Source organism: Eretmochelys imbricata, chromosome 9, assembly GCF_965152235.1.
Source record: "Eretmochelys imbricata isolate rEreImb1 chromosome 9, rEreImb1.hap1, whole genome shotgun sequence".
Taxonomy (NCBI): domain Eukaryota; kingdom Metazoa; phylum Chordata; order Testudines; family Cheloniidae; genus Eretmochelys; species Eretmochelys imbricata.
Window position 1 is genome coordinate 1,507,345 of NC_135580.1, and position 20,778 is coordinate 1,528,122.

The 20,778-nt window shown below is 56.8% G+C and overlaps 1 protein-coding gene and 1 long non-coding RNA gene across 2 annotated transcripts in view; both read left to right on the forward strand.

The window, feature by feature from the left end:
* The first annotated feature begins 4,774 nt into the window (after positions 1-4,774).
* Positions 4,775-5,748, forward strand: LOC144270153 (uncharacterized). Its single transcript, XR_013347114.1, has 2 exons — positions 4,775-4,935; positions 5,175-5,748. It is a non-coding gene; the product is annotated as an uncharacterized LOC144270153 (long non-coding RNA).
* Positions 5,749-10,309: 4,561 nt separating this feature from the next.
* Positions 10,310-20,778, forward strand: part of TMEM44 (transmembrane protein 44) — a 28,396-nt gene continuing 17,927 nt past the window's right edge. Inside the window, exons 1-2 of the mRNA XM_077826879.1 lie at positions 10,310-10,428; positions 13,626-13,752. Coding sequence (XP_077683005.1) covers positions 10,310-10,428; positions 13,626-13,752 — 246 coding nt within the window. The remainder of the gene's footprint in view (positions 10,429-13,625; positions 13,753-20,778) is intronic.

Sequence of the window (20,778 nt, forward strand, 5' to 3'; positions counted from 1 at the left end):
CCTGTCCCCATGTGTCTCTGTGCCCCCACCCAGCCATTCCTTGTCCCTAGGTAGCTCTGCACTCCCTTCCCCTGTCCCCATGTGTCTCTGCCCCTTCGCTCCCATTCAGCCCCTGCCCCAGTCTGTCCTTCCCCTTATGAGCTAGCCCTTATGAGCTCCTATCTCACTCCCCCACCCCCAGCACCCCACGCTGTCTCCCCGAAGCTCCTGACCTGGCCTGACAAGCTCTACGAAGAAGGCAGGTTCTCTCTTTCCTTGCTGGCTGTGAGCTGCAGCTTTGTTCTATCACTGCAGAGCCCTCTGTTGGGCAAAAGGCGGAACTGCAGACGTTATTTTCTGCTGGGAGCTGCTGCTGATCTTGCGCCCTGTGATGGGCAATAGGCAGAACTGCAGCAACATTTTGGCAGAAGCTTTTTTTCTGCGCCAAAAAAATAGAAGCCTGCAGGGCTTATTAATTATGCGCACGCGCATTAGCACAGAATTCCCTCAGGAGTAGGTACTGGACTTTGTTTGATGGCACTTTACACCTGAGGATCTTGCACCCCTTCACAAACTTTGATGGTATTAGTGTGGGGAATTGCCCTCTTACGTAGGGAAGTATCACTCCCCCTTGTACCTCTGTGGAAATGGAGGCACAGACAGGTGACGTGAATTTAATAGTGCAGTAACAGAACGTAGCTCTCCTGATCCCTAGTCTGTACCTTACTGGCACAAGTACACATTCACTAGGGAGTATCAGAGGAATGGAGCCCTCATCCTAGAAAGGACCTGAGCTCCATTCCTTGTCAGCATTTCTTTGTCTCTTCTGTTATGTGTTACAGAATAGCATGTGGTCCCGTCTGCCCCCAGTCACTCTATGATGGTCAGAAACAAAAAAGAATCTACTCCCCTCTCTCCATGACCCAAGTTTCTACACTTTGGCTTCCTTTTGTCCGTGTTTGGTTGGATGCGAGCTGAAAGGCAGCACCTAAGCTACCTTCCTGTCCTGGAAATGGACAGCATGTAAAAGGCTGCAGTGTCCATACTGTAGCAGAGCTGTGCAAATTTACAAAGGCTGGATGATGGTGATTTGCTCTCTTGAAACTCCCCTGGGTGGAGCTTCCAAGCATTGCTTATGGCTTGCCATTAGCACTTTGCCTCGGGAAGTGTTGGCGCCAGGGATGATTTCACCCAGGCACACTGTGCTAATGGTGTCCTACTTGCTGCAGAATTACCTATCACCTTTTCCCTGCTGGTGTTTCCATTGCAGCTGCAGTGCTCGCCTCAGTTCCCTTTCTCCATTGAGCTCTGTTGAGCAGCAGGTTGTCCCTTCAGTATCCCACGGCAAGGCAGGTGTTTTCCAGCTCCCCTAACCTGGGCTGTTCTGCAACAGTCAAGTTCTTAATTAAATCTCTTTCCATTGTTAAGTCTTATATTATTTCTGTCATCGCCCCCCTCCAGTGACACTCATCTATAGCAAAGATGATCCTCAACTCCCTAGTTCAAGGAGGCCGAAGAACAAACTGCTCAGGGCCCTGTATGTTCAGCCTCTCTCAAATATAAAACCCACAGTGTAATTGGTATTCTAAGATAGCATCCCCTAGAGAAAGATGGGCACACGGCAGAGCCTTCTGTGGCTTGGGTCCCTGAGGGAAGTTGACAGCAGCTAAAAAGAGGTTTTTACCTTGAAGGTTTCATTGCCGAAAACCTAAGCTCCAGGATGAAGCGGCCCTTTTGAAGTGCAGGGGAGAACTCCACGTCAGAGGAGCAGGAAGAGGCGATACTGGAGGTGCAGATGTGAGGGCAGCAGCACCGAGTAGCTGTGCTCCGCAGGTGGCCGTCTCTGCCCTGTTATTGCAAATGTGTTCGTGAGCGTGGGAAGGAATGAGAGGGCTCTTGATGTGGGGTGGCCATGCTGAGGCTTCGCCGGTAGGAAGCAGCAGAGGTGCTGAACTTTCTATCCTCCAGTGTGAACTGAATCTGGGAATCAGACGTAGTGAAAGGGGTTAATGGTTCTATTCTCAAGTGATTGCTTCAAGGTCTACTAAGTGCAGAAGCCCGTGACACTGTGCTGATGCTACAGTGATGTTCCAATGGACGAGACACCGGTTGTGAGTCAGGAGAGCTATGTTATGTATCTAGCTCTGCCACAGACTCTGTGGGCTTGTCTGCACACAGTCCTGTCCTGGTTTAATTTAAACCAGTGTAAACCCCCATGTGCATCTACCTTGGCTTAAAACTTCTAAGCTCTGTTTAGCTTGCCCTATAAAGTGTCCACACACATACAACTACATTGATTGATTTAACCCTTGATACAAAGGCTATCCTGTTATGGAACCTGGACATTGAACTCTGATCTCTGCATATGAGAAGAGGCATTTTAAATCACACCTTTAGTTAAACTGGTGCAACTGTGTGGGTAGAGCAGGCCTCAGTTGGCCTTTGGCTAAATCATGTAACTTACCTGTGCCTTAGTTCCCCTCTCTGTAGAACAGGGGTGTCAAGGTTCCTTCCCCACTCTGAACTCTAGGGTACAGATGTGGGGACCTGCATGAAAACCTCCTGAGCTTACTTTTACCAGCTTAGGTTAAAACTTCCCCAAGGTTCAAATTAATGTTACCCTTTGCTCTTGGATTTCCACTGCCACCACCAAACTTTATCTGGGTTTACTGGGAAACTTAGTTTGGACACGTCTTTCCCCCCAAAATCCTCCCAACCCTTGCACCCCACTTCCTGGGGAAGGTTTGGTAAAAATCCTCACCAATTTGCATAGGTGATCACAGACCCAAACCCTTGCATCTTAGAACAATGAAAAAGCATTCAGTTTTCTTACAAGAAGACTTTTAATAGAAGTAAAGGAATCACCTCTGTAAAATCAGGATGGTAGATACTTTACAGGGTAATTAGATTCAAAACATAGAGAATCCCTCTAGGCAAAACCTTAAGTTACAAAAAAGACACACAGACAGGAATAGTCATTCTATTCAGCACAACCCTTTTCTCAGCCATTTAAAGAAATCATAATCTAACACATACCTAGCTAGCTTACTTACTAAAAGTTCTAAGACTCCATTCCTATTCTGTCCCCGGCAAAAGCAGCATACAGACAGACCCAGACCCTTTGTTTTTCTCCCTCCTCCCAGCTTTTGAAAGTATCTTGTCTCCTCATTGGTCATTTTGGTCAGGTGCCAGTGAGGTTACCTTTAGCTTCTTAACCCTTTACAGGTAAGAGGATTTTTCCTCTGGCCAGGAGGGATTTTAAAGGGGTTTACCCTTCTCTTTATATTTATGACAAGGGGTGATACTTCTCCTCTCCATAAAGTGTTTTGAGATCTATGGATAAACGGTGCCATAAAAGTCATGGAGAATCTAGAAATATCTTAGTGGATTTCTCAAAGTCAGGTTGTGGCATGTGAAGACAATTAGAGGATTGGGCCAAAAGAAATCTGATGAGGTTCAATAAGAACAAGTTAAGAGTCCTGCACTTAGGACGGAAGAATCCCATGCACCGCTACAGATTAGGGACCGAATGGCTCGGCAGCAGTTCTGCAGAAAAGGGGTTACAGTGGACGAGAAGCTGGATATGAGTCAGCAGTGTGCCCTTGTTGCCAAGCAGGCCAATGGCATTTTGGGATGTATAAGTAGGGGCATAGCGAGCAGATCGTGGGACGTGATCGTTCCCCTCTATTCGACATTGGTGAGGCCTCATATGGAGTACTGAATCCAGTTTTGGGCCCCCACGACAAGAAGGATGTGGAAAAATTGGAAAGAGTCCAGCGGAGGGCAACAAAAATAATTAAGGGACTGGAACACATGAGTTATGAGAAGAGGCTGAGGGAACTGGGGATGTTTAGTCTGCAGAAGAGAAGAATTGGGTGGGATTTGATAGCTGCTTTCAACTACCTGAAAGGGGGTTCCAAAGAGGATGGATCTAGACTGTTCTCAGTGGTGGCAGATGACAGAACGAGGAGTAATGGTCTCAAGTTGCAGTGGAGGAGGTTTAGGTTGGATATTAGGAAAAACTTTTTCACTAGAAGGGTGGTGAAACACTGAAATGGGTTACCTAGGGAGGTGGTGGAATCTCCTTCCTTAGAAGTTTTTAAGGTCAGGCTTGAGAAAGCCCTGGCTGGGATGATTTAATTGGGGATTGGTCCTGCTTTGAGCAGGGGGTTGGACTAGATGACCTCCTGAGGTCCCTTCCAACCCTGATATTCTATGATTCTATGAAGGGCACAGTCAAATCACGGCTCAGGACAATGGAACATCCTGCTCTTGCCAGTGCTGGCAACTTGAACCCAAAAAGTGCTTAGTAGTATTAAACTGCATGTGTAACAGGGTGACCTCCTCCTAAGGGCCAGGAAGCCTGGAGCTAGCCATCCCTGTTCAATAGGCCCATCTTTGCCATAATTAGCTGCCTCCCAGCCCTACGAGTGCTGGACTAAGTGGTGTCAGATGACAGCCCGAAGCTTGGGCCTCATAAAAGGGAATAAAAGACAGTTTAGTGGAGGAACCACAAGGAGCAAGCAGCGCTCCTGTGGAAGGCCCTGAAGTAGGGACTGCAAGGACTCAGGGAAGTAGGCTGGAAGTCAGCACCCTATTGCAGAGCATAGAAGACAGACAGGTAGCCCTGAGGGCTGAGACTGTGAGAGGGATTCCATGGAGGCCACCTGAGTCTCCAGGCTCCATCCCAGAGTAGAAAGACTTAAAGGGAGCCCAGAAGGTAGGTGGAGGAGGAATCCCTGGCCACAAGGGGGTGTGTGGGAGTTACAGTGTGTTTGTGTCACATTACAAATAGCTTTAGGTATGCCAACGACTGCGCCATGGGATGCTCAGTGACAGATGATCCCACTCAGGCAGACGGGAGGGAGCTGAAGGGAATCTACAAAGAAGACAAACATCTTGGTTGAAGTGCTCTGGGTCACGGTGTTACAAAGCTATTTTTGACTATTGTAGAAGGTAAGAGAAATGTGGTTTTCATGCGACACGTCAATCTAGGGGCTAATCACATGCTCTGAAGAGGGGAAAAGAGCAGACAGTGATTTGCCTGCTAATGAGTACAAATCCAGTCCCCATTGTAAACAAACGGTCACGAAAATGTCACAGGCCCTTGACAGTGGAATGCTGTTTTGGCTTCAGCCCACCTCCTTCCCTGTAAGTGACTTCTTTCTTTTTGTTATTGGGAAACTACCTTACAGTGCTGGCAACTTGAACCCAAGTGAAAGTGCTACTGGATGCACTACAAGATGCCCAGTGAATTTCAGACCGACAGACCAGCAGGGAGGACTGTGTTGTGTGTGTCTTTTTTAGCTAAGGATGCAGGGTTAAAGTAACACTGCGCTGATGTGCTGGCTCCGCGGCTGCTGAGAGCTGCAAAGATTTGAGTGTCTGACAGGTGCACTCCTGCAGCTGCTGCCTACCTTTGATCCTAAGCAGGACCATTCTTCTGCTGAACACAAGAGAAGCTGTAAGATGCTACAACTCATTTCACAGCCACTGTGTGGCAATTGCACCAGGACGTGCCTTCATGCTTGGCTTTTGTGGGAGAACACGCTGCTTATTTTAAGATGCTCCTTACTAACGAAGAGATGAAAGCTGAACAAAGGGCACATTCTCTGCAGTGATTTGCCTGTGTCAGGCCACAGGAGGAGAGGCACTCCTGCTTTTTTGGAACAAAATAATAACTTCACTGTGTGAGTGTTTCATTCATTCGCCAAGGTTATTTGCTGAATAATTTCTACAAATAAACTTTGCTTTGTAGACTCTTCATGAGCAGTTCTGCACCTGTATTCAATACATGAAATTCAGGCTGTGCCAACTAGACATACAGGTCACGTGCTTTTGTTCCAGCTCCTTGATTTGAAGAGTGTAACTCCTGGAAACGGATTTCTGCAGCAGCTACTCACTTTGACACATTCTAGCTTTACTTCCACAAACGTACATGTGGGTAGTTCACAGCGCTCCGGGAGTTCTACACCACTCCCCTCAGATTGTCACCAAGAGGGAGGGGTTGATTCTGAAGCCTGTTGTGTCAGACATCTCCAGTTATTCTGGGACTGTGGGTGGAGTAGGGGAGGGTTAAATCTGGCATTTCTCTGACAGGAACACTTGTTTTTGTCTCAAATTGTGACCAAGTGCACATTGCAAAGAGTCTGGTGGAAAAGAAGTGTCAAAATTTGACTTGAAACATTTTGTTTCAACATTTCTGGGCAAAACATTTAGACATTCCCCAGCTCCAAGTGTTTTGGTTTTGTGAACTGACTCGCAATGCAGTGTTTTGAGTCAGTTCAATAATAAACCCCACTTTTCCCAACAGTGGTGCATTGCGTCATGAGAGTTATAGGTTAGGAACCTGATGGTACCGTTTTCCCTTGGGGCCAGGCTACGTGGTTAAATTACATCTCCCATAATGTACCCCAAGACACGTAACTCCCATGTGCAGCTCAGTCAGAAGGAAATCCACATTGCTGTGTGGGAGTTGTAGTCCTCCAGCCAATAGAAGAGACTGGAAGTCTGAATTACAATCCCAGGAGGCAAGATGTTGGTAGGGAAACTCAGATTTATTTATTTAAACTGATCCAAAACTAAATGTTTCAAGTCAGTAAAAAAATAAAATATTCTGATTTGGGTTGAACTGACCTGAAATAAAATGTCTTGATTTTCCTGATAGAAAACTGAAAACTTTTAGGAAAATCAAAATTCTCCTACAGAAAAATTTGATTTTGTGGAAATTGCATTTTCTGTCAGAAAATCATTGTAACAGAACATTCCAGGATGACTCTGGAGCAGAGTCTGAACTGAGTTCTGCATCCCCCAGTCCGGACCCCTGCCTGTATGTGTGGTTTGAAAGCTCCAGTTGCAATTGCAGATGGCTTCTGAGGGAGAAGGGCCTGAACTGTCAGTTAAGGAGGTGGAAAAGCAGGAAGTGAGGGCATTAATGGTGCCAGGGATTGGGTATTGGCAGCTGTCAGGACAAGCTCCGGTTCCTGTGTATAAAAGCACCAGGTGTGAGAGGCTCGTCTGTGTGTTGCTAGGTGGAAATCACACAAACCAGCAAAACAAAGCCTGGCAGGAATCCGTAATAAGCAGCAGTATTTCTTTGCTCAAGGCACAATGTCCACCTAGCAGTGGGACCCACCCTGTCCTCACCTTTTCCTTCCATATGCTAGATACGGCTACAAGCTTTTATGGCTCTTTCGTTCTAGTGCTGGAAAACCCTGGTAAATAGCAATACAATAATATTGCACACTGCTCCAGTGCCTTCTAGGCTGAAGGATCTTAAAGCATTTTACAAATCCTGCGGTACTTGTTCCCATTGAAGTAAAGGAGTGAGGACTTTAAAATTTGGTCCTGTATGTGCCCAGCTACTTGCCTGGGGGAGGCTATCAGCCAGCATGCCCCCTGCACAACTGTAGGGTAGAGAGCAAACTGGCCACCCATCTAAATGGACTGGTCTACCCCAAAATAGCTGGAAGTGACAGGTGTTTGTACTGTGCTCATCTGTCCTCTGAGTGGCTCTGGCCTATCTGTAATCAAAGGGGGAAGGATAGGATTTCTGGCCAACATGGCTCCATGGTACAGTGAACGGGGCACAGGAGTGAGAGGCAGGAGACCTGGCCTCTATTCCTGGCTCTGCCACTGACTCAGTGTGTGACACCGGCCAAGTCCCTTCATACCTCTGTGCCTCTGTTTCTCCACCTGGAAAACAGGGATAAGGCGGCTTGCTAACTTCTCTCTAGTGCACTGAGATCTGCACACGAAAGTATTATTTCTGTGTGCTGGCCATTCACCGATGGCTTGGCTTCAGTGCTGTGCCCTGTTCCTCTGCCCTTTGTCTCAGAAGCTCTTCAGAGTGGGCACTTCATGTTTTCTTGTGATCGGACAGCACCTGACACAAGGTGCTGCTTCTACAAACTAAATAAATTCAACCCTGTACTGTTACTAAGCAGTGGGTGCCGTTTCTTACCATGCTGCAACTAAACGCTTATCACCGCTCCAGAACGCAGTGTGACCGTGCTTCTGGGCATTAAGTCTGCCTGGGAAACCTCAAGGGTTTGCTGAGCCCCTGAATAGGTCACAGATCTGTGACAAAGCAGGACTTCTGTTATTGTGCTGCATGCCAAGGTCACTGTGATCTCCAGAGCAGCAGGGGGGCTAGAACTCAGATCCTCCTGCTCCAAAACCACAGGACTCTTCTGCAGGAGCCAAGGAGAATTTCCTAAAGATGCTGTTAATCGTGGGCCTGTGACACAAGGGTAAGCAGTTCTGTTTTCGTGCCACAGTGGGATGTGATGACACATACACAGTTTGTTTTGCACTAGTGCAGTCGATGTGTCCTATACGCTAAGGCATGCCTAGTGCCCAGGGAGCGAACAGTTCTGTTTCCATGCTGCAGTGGGAGGTGGAGTTGGTTTGTTTTGCACTGGTCCAATCAACGTGTCCCGTATACTAAAGCACCCTACGGCCGAGGGGAGCTGGAGATGCATTATCCCCCTTTTAGAAATGGGAAAACTAGATTCATGTGACTTGCCGAAGGTCACAGAGTGAATCAGTGGCAGAGCAAAGGCCTAGGAGCTAGAACCTCCTGGATTCTGTTCCTGACCTAATCCCTTGACCACACTGACAAAAGCCTTCCCTGCTGCAACGGCCTTCCGTGTTCCAGGGCAAGCAGTAAGCATGGGGGCAGTTCCTGTTTCCTGCGAGGGGGATGGCTGGAGTGTAAACCTTTGGGGGCCCAGATGGTCCCCTATTGAAGCACTGGATGTGCTTTTAAGTGTCATAAACTAATACATATTTCTCTCATCAAGTGGGGCAAGGTGCAATAGGTGCCGTAGCTTCCTCTCAGATGTTTCCCTAAGGGCATGAAAGTTTCTGGCGCATGCAGAAGCCGGATTGCTCCTACAAAAGGCTGAGATGAAGGAGCAGCCATGCTTCAAAGGAGCCATCGCCAGTGGAGTGAATGCTCAGCCTCTGTCAGCTGGGGAGTGACTTGCCCTCTTCCTGGTTCCCAGATGTTGAAATCCTCTTGCTGCTCTGGCTAATGCTTTAGAGCCGGCTCCTGCCAGGGGTTGAGCGCCTTCCCTTCCCATGGACTTGAAGAAAAAGAGAGTCCAGGCAGCAGGATGGGGGAGGTGCCATCACAGGCTTTGTGCAGCTTTCTATGGCTCGGTCGGTTACTTCGGTGACAGATGTGATATAGAAACCCAGACAGACAGAGAAACAAGGCCCTCAGCCCGCGGGCCGGAGCAGACCTGGCCTGAGGAAGCAAAGCAACCCGAGCACAGCAGCAGCGCCCAAGGGAGGACACCCGCCAATAACAGACAGCGGCACCCGTCATGCTGTCAACTCCATGTACCTCTGCTTAGAGCCACCCCTTGGCTGTGCAGCAGGAGTCGCGTCCTCTAGCTGGCCAGTGGGTCGATTCCGCCCGTGCCTGGTTCACGCTCACCCTGCTGCTTGTTTGTGAGTCACAGACGTGTGTGCAAGCCAAGGACCTGGCCCTGCAGCACCTATGTATGGGACTGGGCTTCTGGCGTGAGGGCTGGGCTTTAGTACCCACGGATCACAGCCATTGCTTGACTGCTTCAGGCCAGGCCAGGACCTGGGCAAGCCAGTGCTCAGGGTGCCAGCCATGGAGCCAGGGAACGTACGCATGGGTACCTCCCTGCCCCTGAATGAAGGGCTAGTCCCCGGTGTTCACTGCCCCACGCAGTTGCCCATCCTCTGCCATCACCAGGGACAGGGCGTGTCCCCCCTGGGCCTGCAGCAGGGTGAAGTCCTGCTGGCCCCTCTGCTGCCACAGAGCCGCCAGGATGGGATGGGATGGGCCTGGCTGTAATGGGGCCGGTGAGGGGAAGATCTGCCCCAGGCGCTACACACGCGGGAGTTGAGTTCCCCGAAGGGAGGCTGGGGGCTCCCGGGGGTCTCTGATGAGCTCACTCCGGGGTGGCCTGTGGCCATGCAGGGTAGCAGCCAAGAGCCCCAGCTGGAGCGGGGCGCTGGTGCTCGGCGCTGTACAGCCAGGCCCTGCCCACAAGCCGAGCCCAGGACACGGGCCCTGGCACGGCCGGGTCCGCGCGGAGCCCCACGCCGGGGAGCCCCAGCGGTTAGCGGGCCTGGCCCAGCCCCGGGGGCGCGTGTCTGTCCCGGGCCGGGCCGGGCCGGGCTGCCAGGGACGCGGCGCCTCTCGCGGCTCCCCGCTAGGGGCGTGTGGCCCGGCAGGGAGCGGAGCGGAGCGGAGCCGGCTGCGCCCTGCCCGCCCGGGACCGGCCCCTCTGCCCCGGCCAAGCCCCGGGCGGCTGCTCGGCGGGCTCCGGCCGGCGACGGGGCTGCGATGGGAGCCGCCGCCGGGAGCTGGGGGCACCTCGCCGCCTGCCTGGCCCGGGACAGAGCCTGCGGCGCCGCCGCGCTGGGGAGCCTGGCCGCGCTGCTCTGGATGGCCGCCCACGGGCTGTGAGTCCGCCCGGCCCCGCGCCCCGGTCCCTGCGGCCGGAGCCCCGGCGGGGGGTGTCCCGCCCAGGCTGGGGGGGGAGTAACTGAGCCCCCCCCGGTCGTTCTAGCTGGGTCGGAACCGGGGAGGCGGGCAGAGCTGGGCCCACGTGTACTGAGGCCGCCCGGCCGCTCCCCCCAGCCTGCCGGAGCCGGGTCACAAGGCGGGGGAGCCGGAGAAGGGGGCGTGGGAACCCGGCTGGGCCGGATCCTGCTCGGCGCCTGGGTTTGCCGCGGCTGCAGGAGACACCCCGTTATCCCCTGGGTGCCCCGACGCGGGGCTGCAGATCCTGGAAGAAGAACTCCCGCTCCGGCCCTGGCTGCTCTGGGTGGCGTTAGGGGGGCCTGGGGGTGGTTCGGTGGCCGAACACCTGCCCCCCCGGTGGTGACTCACCGGGAGACAGGCGCTTCCTGCAGCCCGGACTCAGGCTCCCAACTCGGGGAGAGGAGCAGGACTGGGCTCCCCGCCTGGCACCTGCCGTTGTGGGTCTTCGCATCCTTGGGCTCCCCGCTCGCCCTAGGCACCGCAGGGAGTCGAGGTCCCGAACTCAGGCTTTGTGGCTCAAGGGGTTTCCTGTCATTTTCTAGAGCCTACAAGTTAGGCGCTGTGACCGTCTGCATTGCAACGCCCGAGTCCCTGGGAGGATTCGGGCCCCGGTGACCGGATAGCGCCACCGCTGCCAACCACACAGGCCGCTTGACAACCACCTCCTTGGGCTGGGCATTTCACCGCAGAAAAGCAAGCTCCGTGTTGGGCTAGGGGGCCTGAGGAGCCTGCTGAGAAGGAGCAGAGCCATAGGAAAGAAGTGTATAAATAACCAGTGGTTGACTTGACCTGCTAACTCCTTGTGGGAGGGGCTCTCTAGTGTAAAAATACAATTCAGAAGGCCAAAAAAGAATGTGAGGAACAGCTAGCCAAAGACTCAAAAAGTAATAGCAAAATTTTTTTAAGTACATCAGAAGCAGAAAGCCTGCTAAGCAACCAGTGGGGCCACTGGAAGATCGAGATGCTAAAGGAGCACTCGAGGACCATAAGGCCATTGCAGAGAAACTAAATTAATTCTTTGCATTGGTCTTCACGGCTGAGGACGTGAGGGAGATTCTCACACCTGAGCCATTCTTTTTAAGTGAAAAATCTGAGGAACTGTCCCAGATGGAGGTGTCATTAGAGGAGGTTTTGGAACAAATTGATTAACAGTAATAAGTCACCAGGACTGGATGGCATCACGCAAGAGTTCTGAAGGAACTCAGGTATAAGGTGGACTATAAGATGGATAGAAAGCTGGCTAGATTGTCGGGCTCAACGGGCAGTGATCAATGGCTCCATGTCTAGTTGGCAGCCGGTATCAAGCGGAGTGCCCCAAGGGTAGGTCCTCAGGCTGGTTTTGTTCAATATCTTCATTAATGATCTGGAGGATGGTGTGGATTGCACTCTCAGCAAGTTTGCAGATGACACTAAACTGGGAGGAGTGGTAGATACGCTGGAGGGTAGGGATAGGATACAGAGGGACCTAGACAAATTGGAGGATTGGGCCAAAAGATTCTATGATTCAGATGTGACATTGAACTTCTCTACCTATGGTCATGGCTGGCCCGGTAGACTTAGTCTTCTTGTCTTCCTGCAGGGTATCATCGAATCTGCAGGCCTTGTACTCTGCTTTATTCCTGCTGATTTTCATGCCATTTCTTTCTCGCATGCACCTCTGTCTTGTTAAATCTTCTTCCACTTGCTCTTTGCTCTCCCCTGAGATCACTAAGTCATCTGCAAAAACCATGCACCAAGGGGCACTCTGGATGTTTTGTGTAAGTGCATCAAGCACCAACGGGAACCAAAAGGGGCTTAGTGCTGAGCCCTGATGTGCTCTGATTCTTACTAAACACTGTTCGGTTTCTCCACATGGATTTCGGACTGTGGTAACAGTACGTACCAACAGTTCGTGTCCCAGACAAGTCTGATATAGTCTTCAGGCATCGGTTTCGTTGTCATACACCACCAAATGACTTCTCTTGGAATGTGTTCATAAGCCTTCCCAACATGGATGAGTACTGTCTGCAGGGTTTTCTACTTTTCTCTGTATTTTTTCCACAAGCAATCTTAATGCAAAGAGAACATCCATTTGTTCTGTTCCAGTAGAACAGTTCCTAATTTGTTGGGTACATTTGTGAAATGGCTAGAATGAGTGGGACAAGGGGGGTGAGATAATCTTTGTTTATTGGACCAACTTCCGTTTGAAAGAGACGAGCTTTCGAGCCAAACAGAGCTCTTGCTGAGTGGTGCATTTGGGGGATGTAATTTTAGGCTACACAATGATGATTTAAAGGGAAACTGCTGAGCCGTGTCTTGTACAGCTTTTATGTTCTTATTTATTTGCTTTTTACTCTGTTGTTCATAACCTTAGACCCAGCTCCTTCCGCCCTTTATGTGAGCCAATGTATGAAAATTAATGGGAAAATTAACCATTGGCAGGCGTGTGCTTTACCAGGTTTCCCCTCCTCTGTCTACGTTTATATAGCTTTATTTATTTGGATAAGGGATGTAATTAGCCTGGCTGCGTTGCTTAAAACCACCTTGTCCAACATGCTGCGTTCTCATGCCAAAGCATCCGTATTACTGCACGAGCATCATCCACTGATCTCAGTCCAGCTCAGCACCATCTGGAGTTCACCCCTCCCCGAGGTGTGTTGAGTTTGTCCTGCAGCTGCTCATCACTGCTGAGTCTTGGCCCCCATGTGGGGAGCTGTGGCCCAGGGAGGGGAAGTGAGCTGCCCTGGCCACCCCTGACGCAGACCTAGTGCTAGGGCTGCTGGAGAGTGCGATGCTGGCTGGTGCTCAGCGGGCTGTGTGGTTACAGGAGCAGCCCTGGGGCAAGCCAGAGAGCACCCTGGCCTTGGGGCCTGGCGTGAAACAGGAGCCTGCCGTTGCTAGTTAGTAGCACGTCCCACGATCCCACTGAAGGGGCATGCTCTGATTGACTCTCCCACGTACTGGGCTGCAGGACCTGGCCTCATGGGCACTGGGGTGTCCTGGGGGACCCTGGGCACTGTTAAATAGCTCAGCCTGTTCCTCATCCTAGCCGATAAAGCTGGACTGAGAACCCCAGCCCCTGGGTGAAAGGGCAGTGCGCCCCTGCTCTGATGCCTCTCCCTCTGTGTCCCCCCAGGCTGTTCCGTGCCCGCTGCAGGAGGAAGGGCTGGCAGGAGGCGTCGGTGCTCTGCATCATTTACAGCTTTGTGGGCAGCATGTGCAACACGATCGGGGCGCTCCTCGCCAAGCAGCTTACCATCCAGGTACGCGGGAGACGTCCGGCCTGCCCCCGCAGAGGCCTGCAGATCCTGGAGGTCGGGCATGGGACAGGTTGGAGCCCCCAGCCCAACCCCTGCGGCCAGTGCAGGATGTTGGCTAGGGCTTTGGCCATGGGCACAGATGATGGTGCTCCCTGTGTGTCCCTAGGCCCAACACGTGTCAGAGAGTACTGCCCCGAACCCCTCAGCCCTGGCCAGGCACAGCTGGCCCTGCAGTCCCTGGGCGCCTTGCCTCAGGGCTGGAGGGTGCAGGTTCCCCTGGCTGAGTTCTGCCCCTTTGCTCCATGGTGGTCCCCCCACCACGAGACCCCGTCCCAAGTCCCCTGAGGTAACAGCAATCCCAGGAGGCCAGCACAGATCCAAATGGCCGCTGTGATACCGGGGAGCCCCCACACCATGCGGGCAGTCAACTCTGACATAAGGCGCCTCCCTTCACCCCAGCCATGGCTGCTCAGGGTCCCCCTGCTGAGGAGGGGACTCTGGGAGGGTGAGGATAACGCAGGCTCGCCCCAGCTGCCTTTCCCTTGTAAACTGCGCTGGGGGCCATGTGCGTTTCCCTGCCCTGCCCAGCCAGGCCTGGCCCCACCGACGAGGGGACGGTGGCAGGGAGTGGGGCAGTTCATGGGCAGGGGTCCCTGCTGCACGCAGAGGGGGGCCTCAGTCCCCCACTGATGACATGGCTCTTTAAGCCTTGGTGCCACCCTTTGCTGCACCTTCTTCCCCTTGACCCGGAGCAGTCGTTCCGGGCGGGCGTCTCCCTGGCTGAGTCACTGGGGGCAGGGGGAGGGTGAGGCTCACGCTCCCCACCCTGTTTGTCTTGTTCCTCAGGGCTGACGGAGTAACAGCTGCTTCCCTGAGGTGGAGTCATGAACAGCCGACTCTGCCAGTCTGGGAGGGCCCTGGGCCCAGCCTCGCTCACGGCCGGTGTCTCCCCAGCACAGGGCGGTTGGTCGCTCCCGGCATTCACGGCTGGCGCTCAGGGTATGCCCGCACTGCGGGCAGACACCCGCGGCTGGCCCGGGCCAGCCGACTCCGGCTCTGGCTAAGGGGTTGTCGAATTGCGGGGTCGATGTTCGGGCTCTGGGATCGTCCCCCCTTGCAGGGTCTGAGGGCTTGGGCTGGAGCCCGAACATCGACCCCGCAATTAAACAGCCCCTTAGCCCGAGTCTACTAGCCGCGGGCGTGTAATTTCTGTGTAGACGTACCCGCAGAGGCCACGATAGCTGCATTAGAAAGAGATACAAGGAGACACCAAGTCCTTGTCCCTCCCAGACAGACCAGCCCAGGGCACCTGGCATGGGGAGCTGCCGTTCGGTTCTGCCCCTCAGGCTCAGCCAGCAGTCCCTCCCCCGAGCTCATGGGGCAGGCGGGACGGAGGGGACCCAGAGTGCTGGTGCCTTTAGTTACCCTGGGCTGTGCGGGACGTTGCTCTGGTTTAACGGGGGGGGGTGGGATTTTTAAGCCCAGTAGTGAAAACTTGCACGATGTCTCTTCTCCCACATGGGGGCGACGCAGGCCCCGACTTGTGCGCACAGTTCCCAGGGTTGGGCGTGCAGACGGGCTGGGTGTGTGAACACACGGACCCCCACGGCTGTTTGCAGCTGCGCACCCAGGGGTGCGACCAGGGAAGGAGGCACGTCAGAGGTGCAGCGGCTGTGCTCGGAAAGGGGGCTGCACGCCGCGTGCTTCCTGAGCTGAGCGTGAAAGTGAGAAACGGGCGAGCACGGCAGGCCAGCGCCGTGGCTATGGGGAGGGAACAGCCTAATGGCGCTGCCCTGCCCGGCACTTGTGCCCCCTCTCCCAGCTCACTCCCAGTCCCAGGGCTGTTGCTCAGAATGGGATGGTCCCTGCAGGTTTTTCACAGCAGGGCTCACTGGGGCAGGCGAGCTCTGTGCAACACACCCGGCCCTGTCCGCACCTTAGCACGGGGCAGGCGAGCTCTGTGTGACACACTCATCGCTGTCCGCACCTTAGCACGGGGCACCTGGGGCAGGCGGGCTCTGTGTTACACACCCATCGCTGTCCGCACCTTAGCACGGGGCAGCTGGGGCAGGCGGGCTCTGTGTTACACACTCATCGCTGTCCGCACCTTAGCACGGGGCAGCTGGGGCAGGCGGGCTCTGTGTGACACGCCCGGCGCTGTCCGCACCTTAGCACGGGGCAGCTGGGGCAGGCGGGCTCTGTGTCACACACCCGGCCCTGTCCGCACCTTAGCACGGGGCAGCTGGGGCAGGCGGGCTCTGTGTTACACACCCGGCACTGTCTGCACCTTAGCACGGGGCAGCTGGGGCAGGCTGGCTCTGTGCGACACACTCATCGCTGTCCGCACCTTAGCACGGGGCAGCTGGGGCAGGCTGGCTCTGTGCGACACACCCGGCCCTGTCCGCACCTTAGCACGGGGCAGCTGGGGCAGGCGGGCTCTGTGTTACACACTCATCGCTGTCCGCACCTTAGCACGGGGCAGCTCGGGCAGGCGGGCTCTGTGTGACACACCCGGCCCTGTCCGCACCTTAGCACGGGGCAGCTGGGGCAGGCGGGCTCTGTGTCACACACCCGGCACTGTCTGCACCTTAGCACGGGGCAGCTGGGGCAGGCGGGCTCTGTGCGACACACCCGGCACTGTCTGCACGTTAGCACGGGGCAGCTGGGGCAGGCGGGCTCTGTGTTACACACCCGGCACTGTCCGCACCTTAGCACGGGGCAGCTGGGGCAGGCGGGCTCTGTGTTACACACTCATCGCTGTCCGCACCTTAGCACGGGGCACCTGGGGCAGGCGGGCTCTGTGTTACACACCCGGCACTGTCCGCACCTTAGCACGGGGCAGCTGGGGCAGGCGGGCTCTGTGTTACACACTCATCGCTGTCCGCACCTTAGCACGGGGCAGCTGGGGCAGGCGGGCTCTGTGTCACACACCCGGCACTGTCTGCACCTTAGCACGGGGCAGCTGGGGCAGGCTGGCTCTGTGCGACACACCCGGCCCTGTCCGCACCTTAGCACGGGGCAGCTGGGGCAGGCGGGCTCTGTGTTACACACTCATCGCTGTCCGCACCTTAGCACGGGGCAGCTGGGGCAGGCGGGCTCTGTGTCACACACCCGGCACTGTCTGCACCTTAGCACGGGGCAGCTGGGGCAGGCTGGCTCTGTGCGACACACCCGGCCCTGTCCGCACCTTAGCACGGGGCAGCTGGGGCAGGCGGGCTCTGTGTTACACACTCATCGCTGTCCGCACCTTAGCACGGGGCACCTGGGGCAGGCGGGCTCTGTGTTACACACCCGGCGCTGTCCGCACCTTAGCACGGGGCAGCTGGGGCAGGCGGGCTCTGTGTTACACACTCATCGCTGTCCGCACCTTAGCATGGGGCAGCTGGGGCAGGCGGGCTCTGTGTGACACACCCGGCCCTGTCCGCACCTTAGCACGGGGCAGCTGGGGCAGGCGGGCTCTGTGTTACACACTCATCGCTGTCCGCACCTTAGCACGGGGCACCTGGGGCAGGCGGGCTCTGTGTTACACACCCGGCACTGTCCGCACCTTAGCAAAGGGCACCTGGGGCAGGCGGGCTCTGTGTTACACACCCGGCACTGTCCGCACCTTAGCACGGGGCAGCTGGGGCAGGCGGGCTCTGTGTTACACACTCATCGCTGTCCGCACCTTAGCATGGGGCAGCTGGGGCAGGCGGGCTCTGTGTGACACACCCGGCCCTGTCCGCACCTTAGCACGGGGCAGCTGGGGCAGGCGGGCTCTGTTACACACTCATCGCTGTCCGCACCTTAGCATGGGGCAGCTGGGGCAGGTGGGCTCTGTGTGACACACCCGGCCCTGTCCGCACCTTAGCACGGGGCAGCTGGGGCAGGCGGGCTCTGTTACACACTCATCGCTGTCCGCACCTTAGCACGGGGCAGCTGGGGCAGGCGGGCTCTGTGTTACACGCCCGGCGCTGTCCGCACCTTAGCACGGGGCAGCTGGGGCAGGCGGGCTCTGTGCAACACACCCGGCCCTGTCCGCACCTTAGCACGGGGCAGCTGGGGCAGGCGGGCTCTGTGTGACACACCCGGCCCTGTCCGCACCTTAGCACGGGGCAGCTGGGGCAGGCGGGCTCTGTGTCACACACCCGGCACTGTCTGCACCTTAGCACGGGGCAGCTGGGGCAGGCGGGCTCTGTGCGACACACCCGGCACTGTCTGCACGTTAGCACGGGGCAGCTGGGGCAGGCGGGCTCTGTGCGACACACCCGGCCCTGTCCGCACCTTAGCACGGGGCAGCTGGGGCAGGCGGGCTCTGTGTTACACACTCATCGCTGTCCACACCTTAGCACGGGGCACCTGGGGCAGGCGGGCTCTGTGTTACACACCCGGCACCGTCCGCACCTTAGCACGGGGCAGCTGGGGCAGGCGGGCTCTGTGTTACACACTCATCGCTGTCCGCACCTTAGCACGGGGCAGCTGGGGCAGGCGGGCTCTGTGTCACACACCCGGCACTGTCTGCACCTTAGCACGGGGCAGCTGGGGCAGGCTGGCTCTGTGCGACACACTCATCGCTGTCCGCACCTTAGCACGGGGCAGCTGGGGCAGGCGGGCTCTGTGTCACACACCCGGCACTGTCTGCACCTTAGCACGGGGCAGCTGGGGCAGGCGGGCTCTGTGCGACACACCCGGCACTGTCTGCACGTTAGCACGGGGCAGCTGGGGCAGGCGGGCTCTGTGCGACACACCCGGCCCTGTCCGCACCTTAGCACGGGGCAGCTGGGGCAGGCGGGCTCTGTGTTACACACTCATCGCTGTCCACACCTTAGCACGGGGCACCTGGGGCAGGCGGGCTCTGTGTTACACACCCGGCACTGTCCGCACCTTAGCACGGGGCAGCTGGGGCAGGCGGGCTCTGTGTTACACACTCATCGCTGTCCGCACCTTAGCACGGGGCAGCTGGGGCAGGCGGGCTCTGTGTCACACACCCGGCACTGTCTGCACCTTAGCACGGGGCAGCTGGGGCAGGCTGGCTCCGTGCGACACACTCATCGCTGTCCGCACCTTAGCACGGGGCAGCTGGGGCAGGCTGGCTCTGTGCGACACACCCGGCCCTGTCCGCACCTTAGCACGGGGCAGCTGGGGCAGGCGGGCTCTGTGTTACACACTCATCGCTGTCCGCACCTTAGCACGGGGCAGCTCGGGCAGGCGGGCTCTGTGTGACACACCCGGCCCTGTCCGCACCTTAGCACGGGGCAGCTGGGGCAGGCGGGCTCTGTGTCACACACCCGGCACTGTCTGCACCTTAGCACGGGGCAGCTGGGGCAGGCGGGCTCTGTGCGACACACCCGGCACTGTCTGCACGTTAGCACGGGGCAGCTGGGGCAGGCGGGCTCTGTGCGACACACCCGGCCCTGTCCGCACCTTAGCACGGGGCAGCTGGGGCAGGCGGGCTCTGTGTTACACACTCATCGCTGTCCGCACCTTAGCACGGGGCACCTGGGGCAGGCGGGCTCTGTGTGACACACCCGGCGCTGTCCGCACCTTAGCACGGGGCAGCTGGGGCAGGCGGGCTCTGTGTTACACACTCATCGCTGTCCGCACCTTAGCACGGGGCAGCTGGGGCAGGCGGGCTCTGTGTCACACACCCGGCACTGTCTGCACCTTAGCACGGGGCAGCTGGGGCAGGCTGGCTCTGTGCGACACACCCGGCCCTGTCCGCACCTTAGCACGGGGCAGCTGGGGCAGGCGGGCTCTGTGTTACACACTCATCGCTGTCCGCACCTTAGCACGGGGCACCTGGGGCAGGCGGGCTCTGTGTTACACACCCGGCACTGTCCGCACCTGAGCAAAGGGCACCTGGGGCAGGCGGGCTCTGTGTTACACACCCGGCGCTGTCCGCACCTTAGCACGGGGCAGCTGGGGCAGGCGGGCTCTGTGTTACACACTCATCGCTGTCCGCACCTTAGCATGGGGCAGCTGGGGCAGGCGGGCTCTGTGTGACACACCCGGCCCTGTCCGCACCTTAGCACGGGGCAGCTGGGGCAGGCGGGCTCTGTGTTACACACTCATCGCTGTCCGCACCTTAGCACGGGGCACCTGGGGCAGGCGGGCTCTGTGTTACACACCCGGCACTGTCCGCACCTTAGCACGGGGCAGCTGGGGCAGCCGGGCTCTGTGTGACACACTCATCGCTGTCCGCACCTTAGCACGGGGCAGCTGGGGCAGCCGGGCTCTGTGTGACACACCCGGCACTGTCCGGACCTTAGCACGGGGCAGGCGGGCTCTGTGTGACACACTCATCACTGTCCGCACCTTAGCACGGGGCAGCTGGGGCAGGCGGGCTCTGTGTTACACACTCATCGCTGTCCGCACCTTAGCACGGGGCAGCTGGGGCAGGCGGGCTCTGTGTTACACACTCATCGCTGTCCGCACCTTAGCACGGGGCAGCTGGGGCAGGCGGACTCTGTGTTACACGCCCGGCGCTGTCCGCACCTTAGCACGGGGCAGCTGGGGCAGGCGGGCTCTGTGTGACACACCCGGCCCTGTCCGCACCTTAGCACGGGGCAGCTGGGGCAGGCGGGCTCTGTGTCACACACCCGGCACTGTCTGCACCTTAGCACGGGGCAGCTGGGGCAGGCGGGCTCTGTGCGACACACCCGGCCCTGTCCGCACCTTAGCACGGGGCAGCTGGGGCAGGCGGGCTCTGTGTTACACACTCATCGCTGTCCGCACCTTAGCACGGGGCACCTGGAGCAGGCGGGCTCTGTGTTACACACCCGGCACTGTCCGCACCTTAGCACGGGGCAGCTGGGGAAGGCGGGCTCTGTGTTACACGCCCGGTGCCGTCCGCACCTTAGCACGAGGCAGCTGGGGCAGCCGGGCTCTGTGTGACACACTCATCGCTGTCCGCACACTAGCAAAGGGCAGCTGGGGCAGGCGGGCTCTGTGTGACACACCCGGCACTGTCCGCACCTTAGTACGGGGCAGCCGGGGCAGGCGGGCTCTGTGCGACACACCCGGCCCTGTCCGCACCTTAGCACGGGGCAG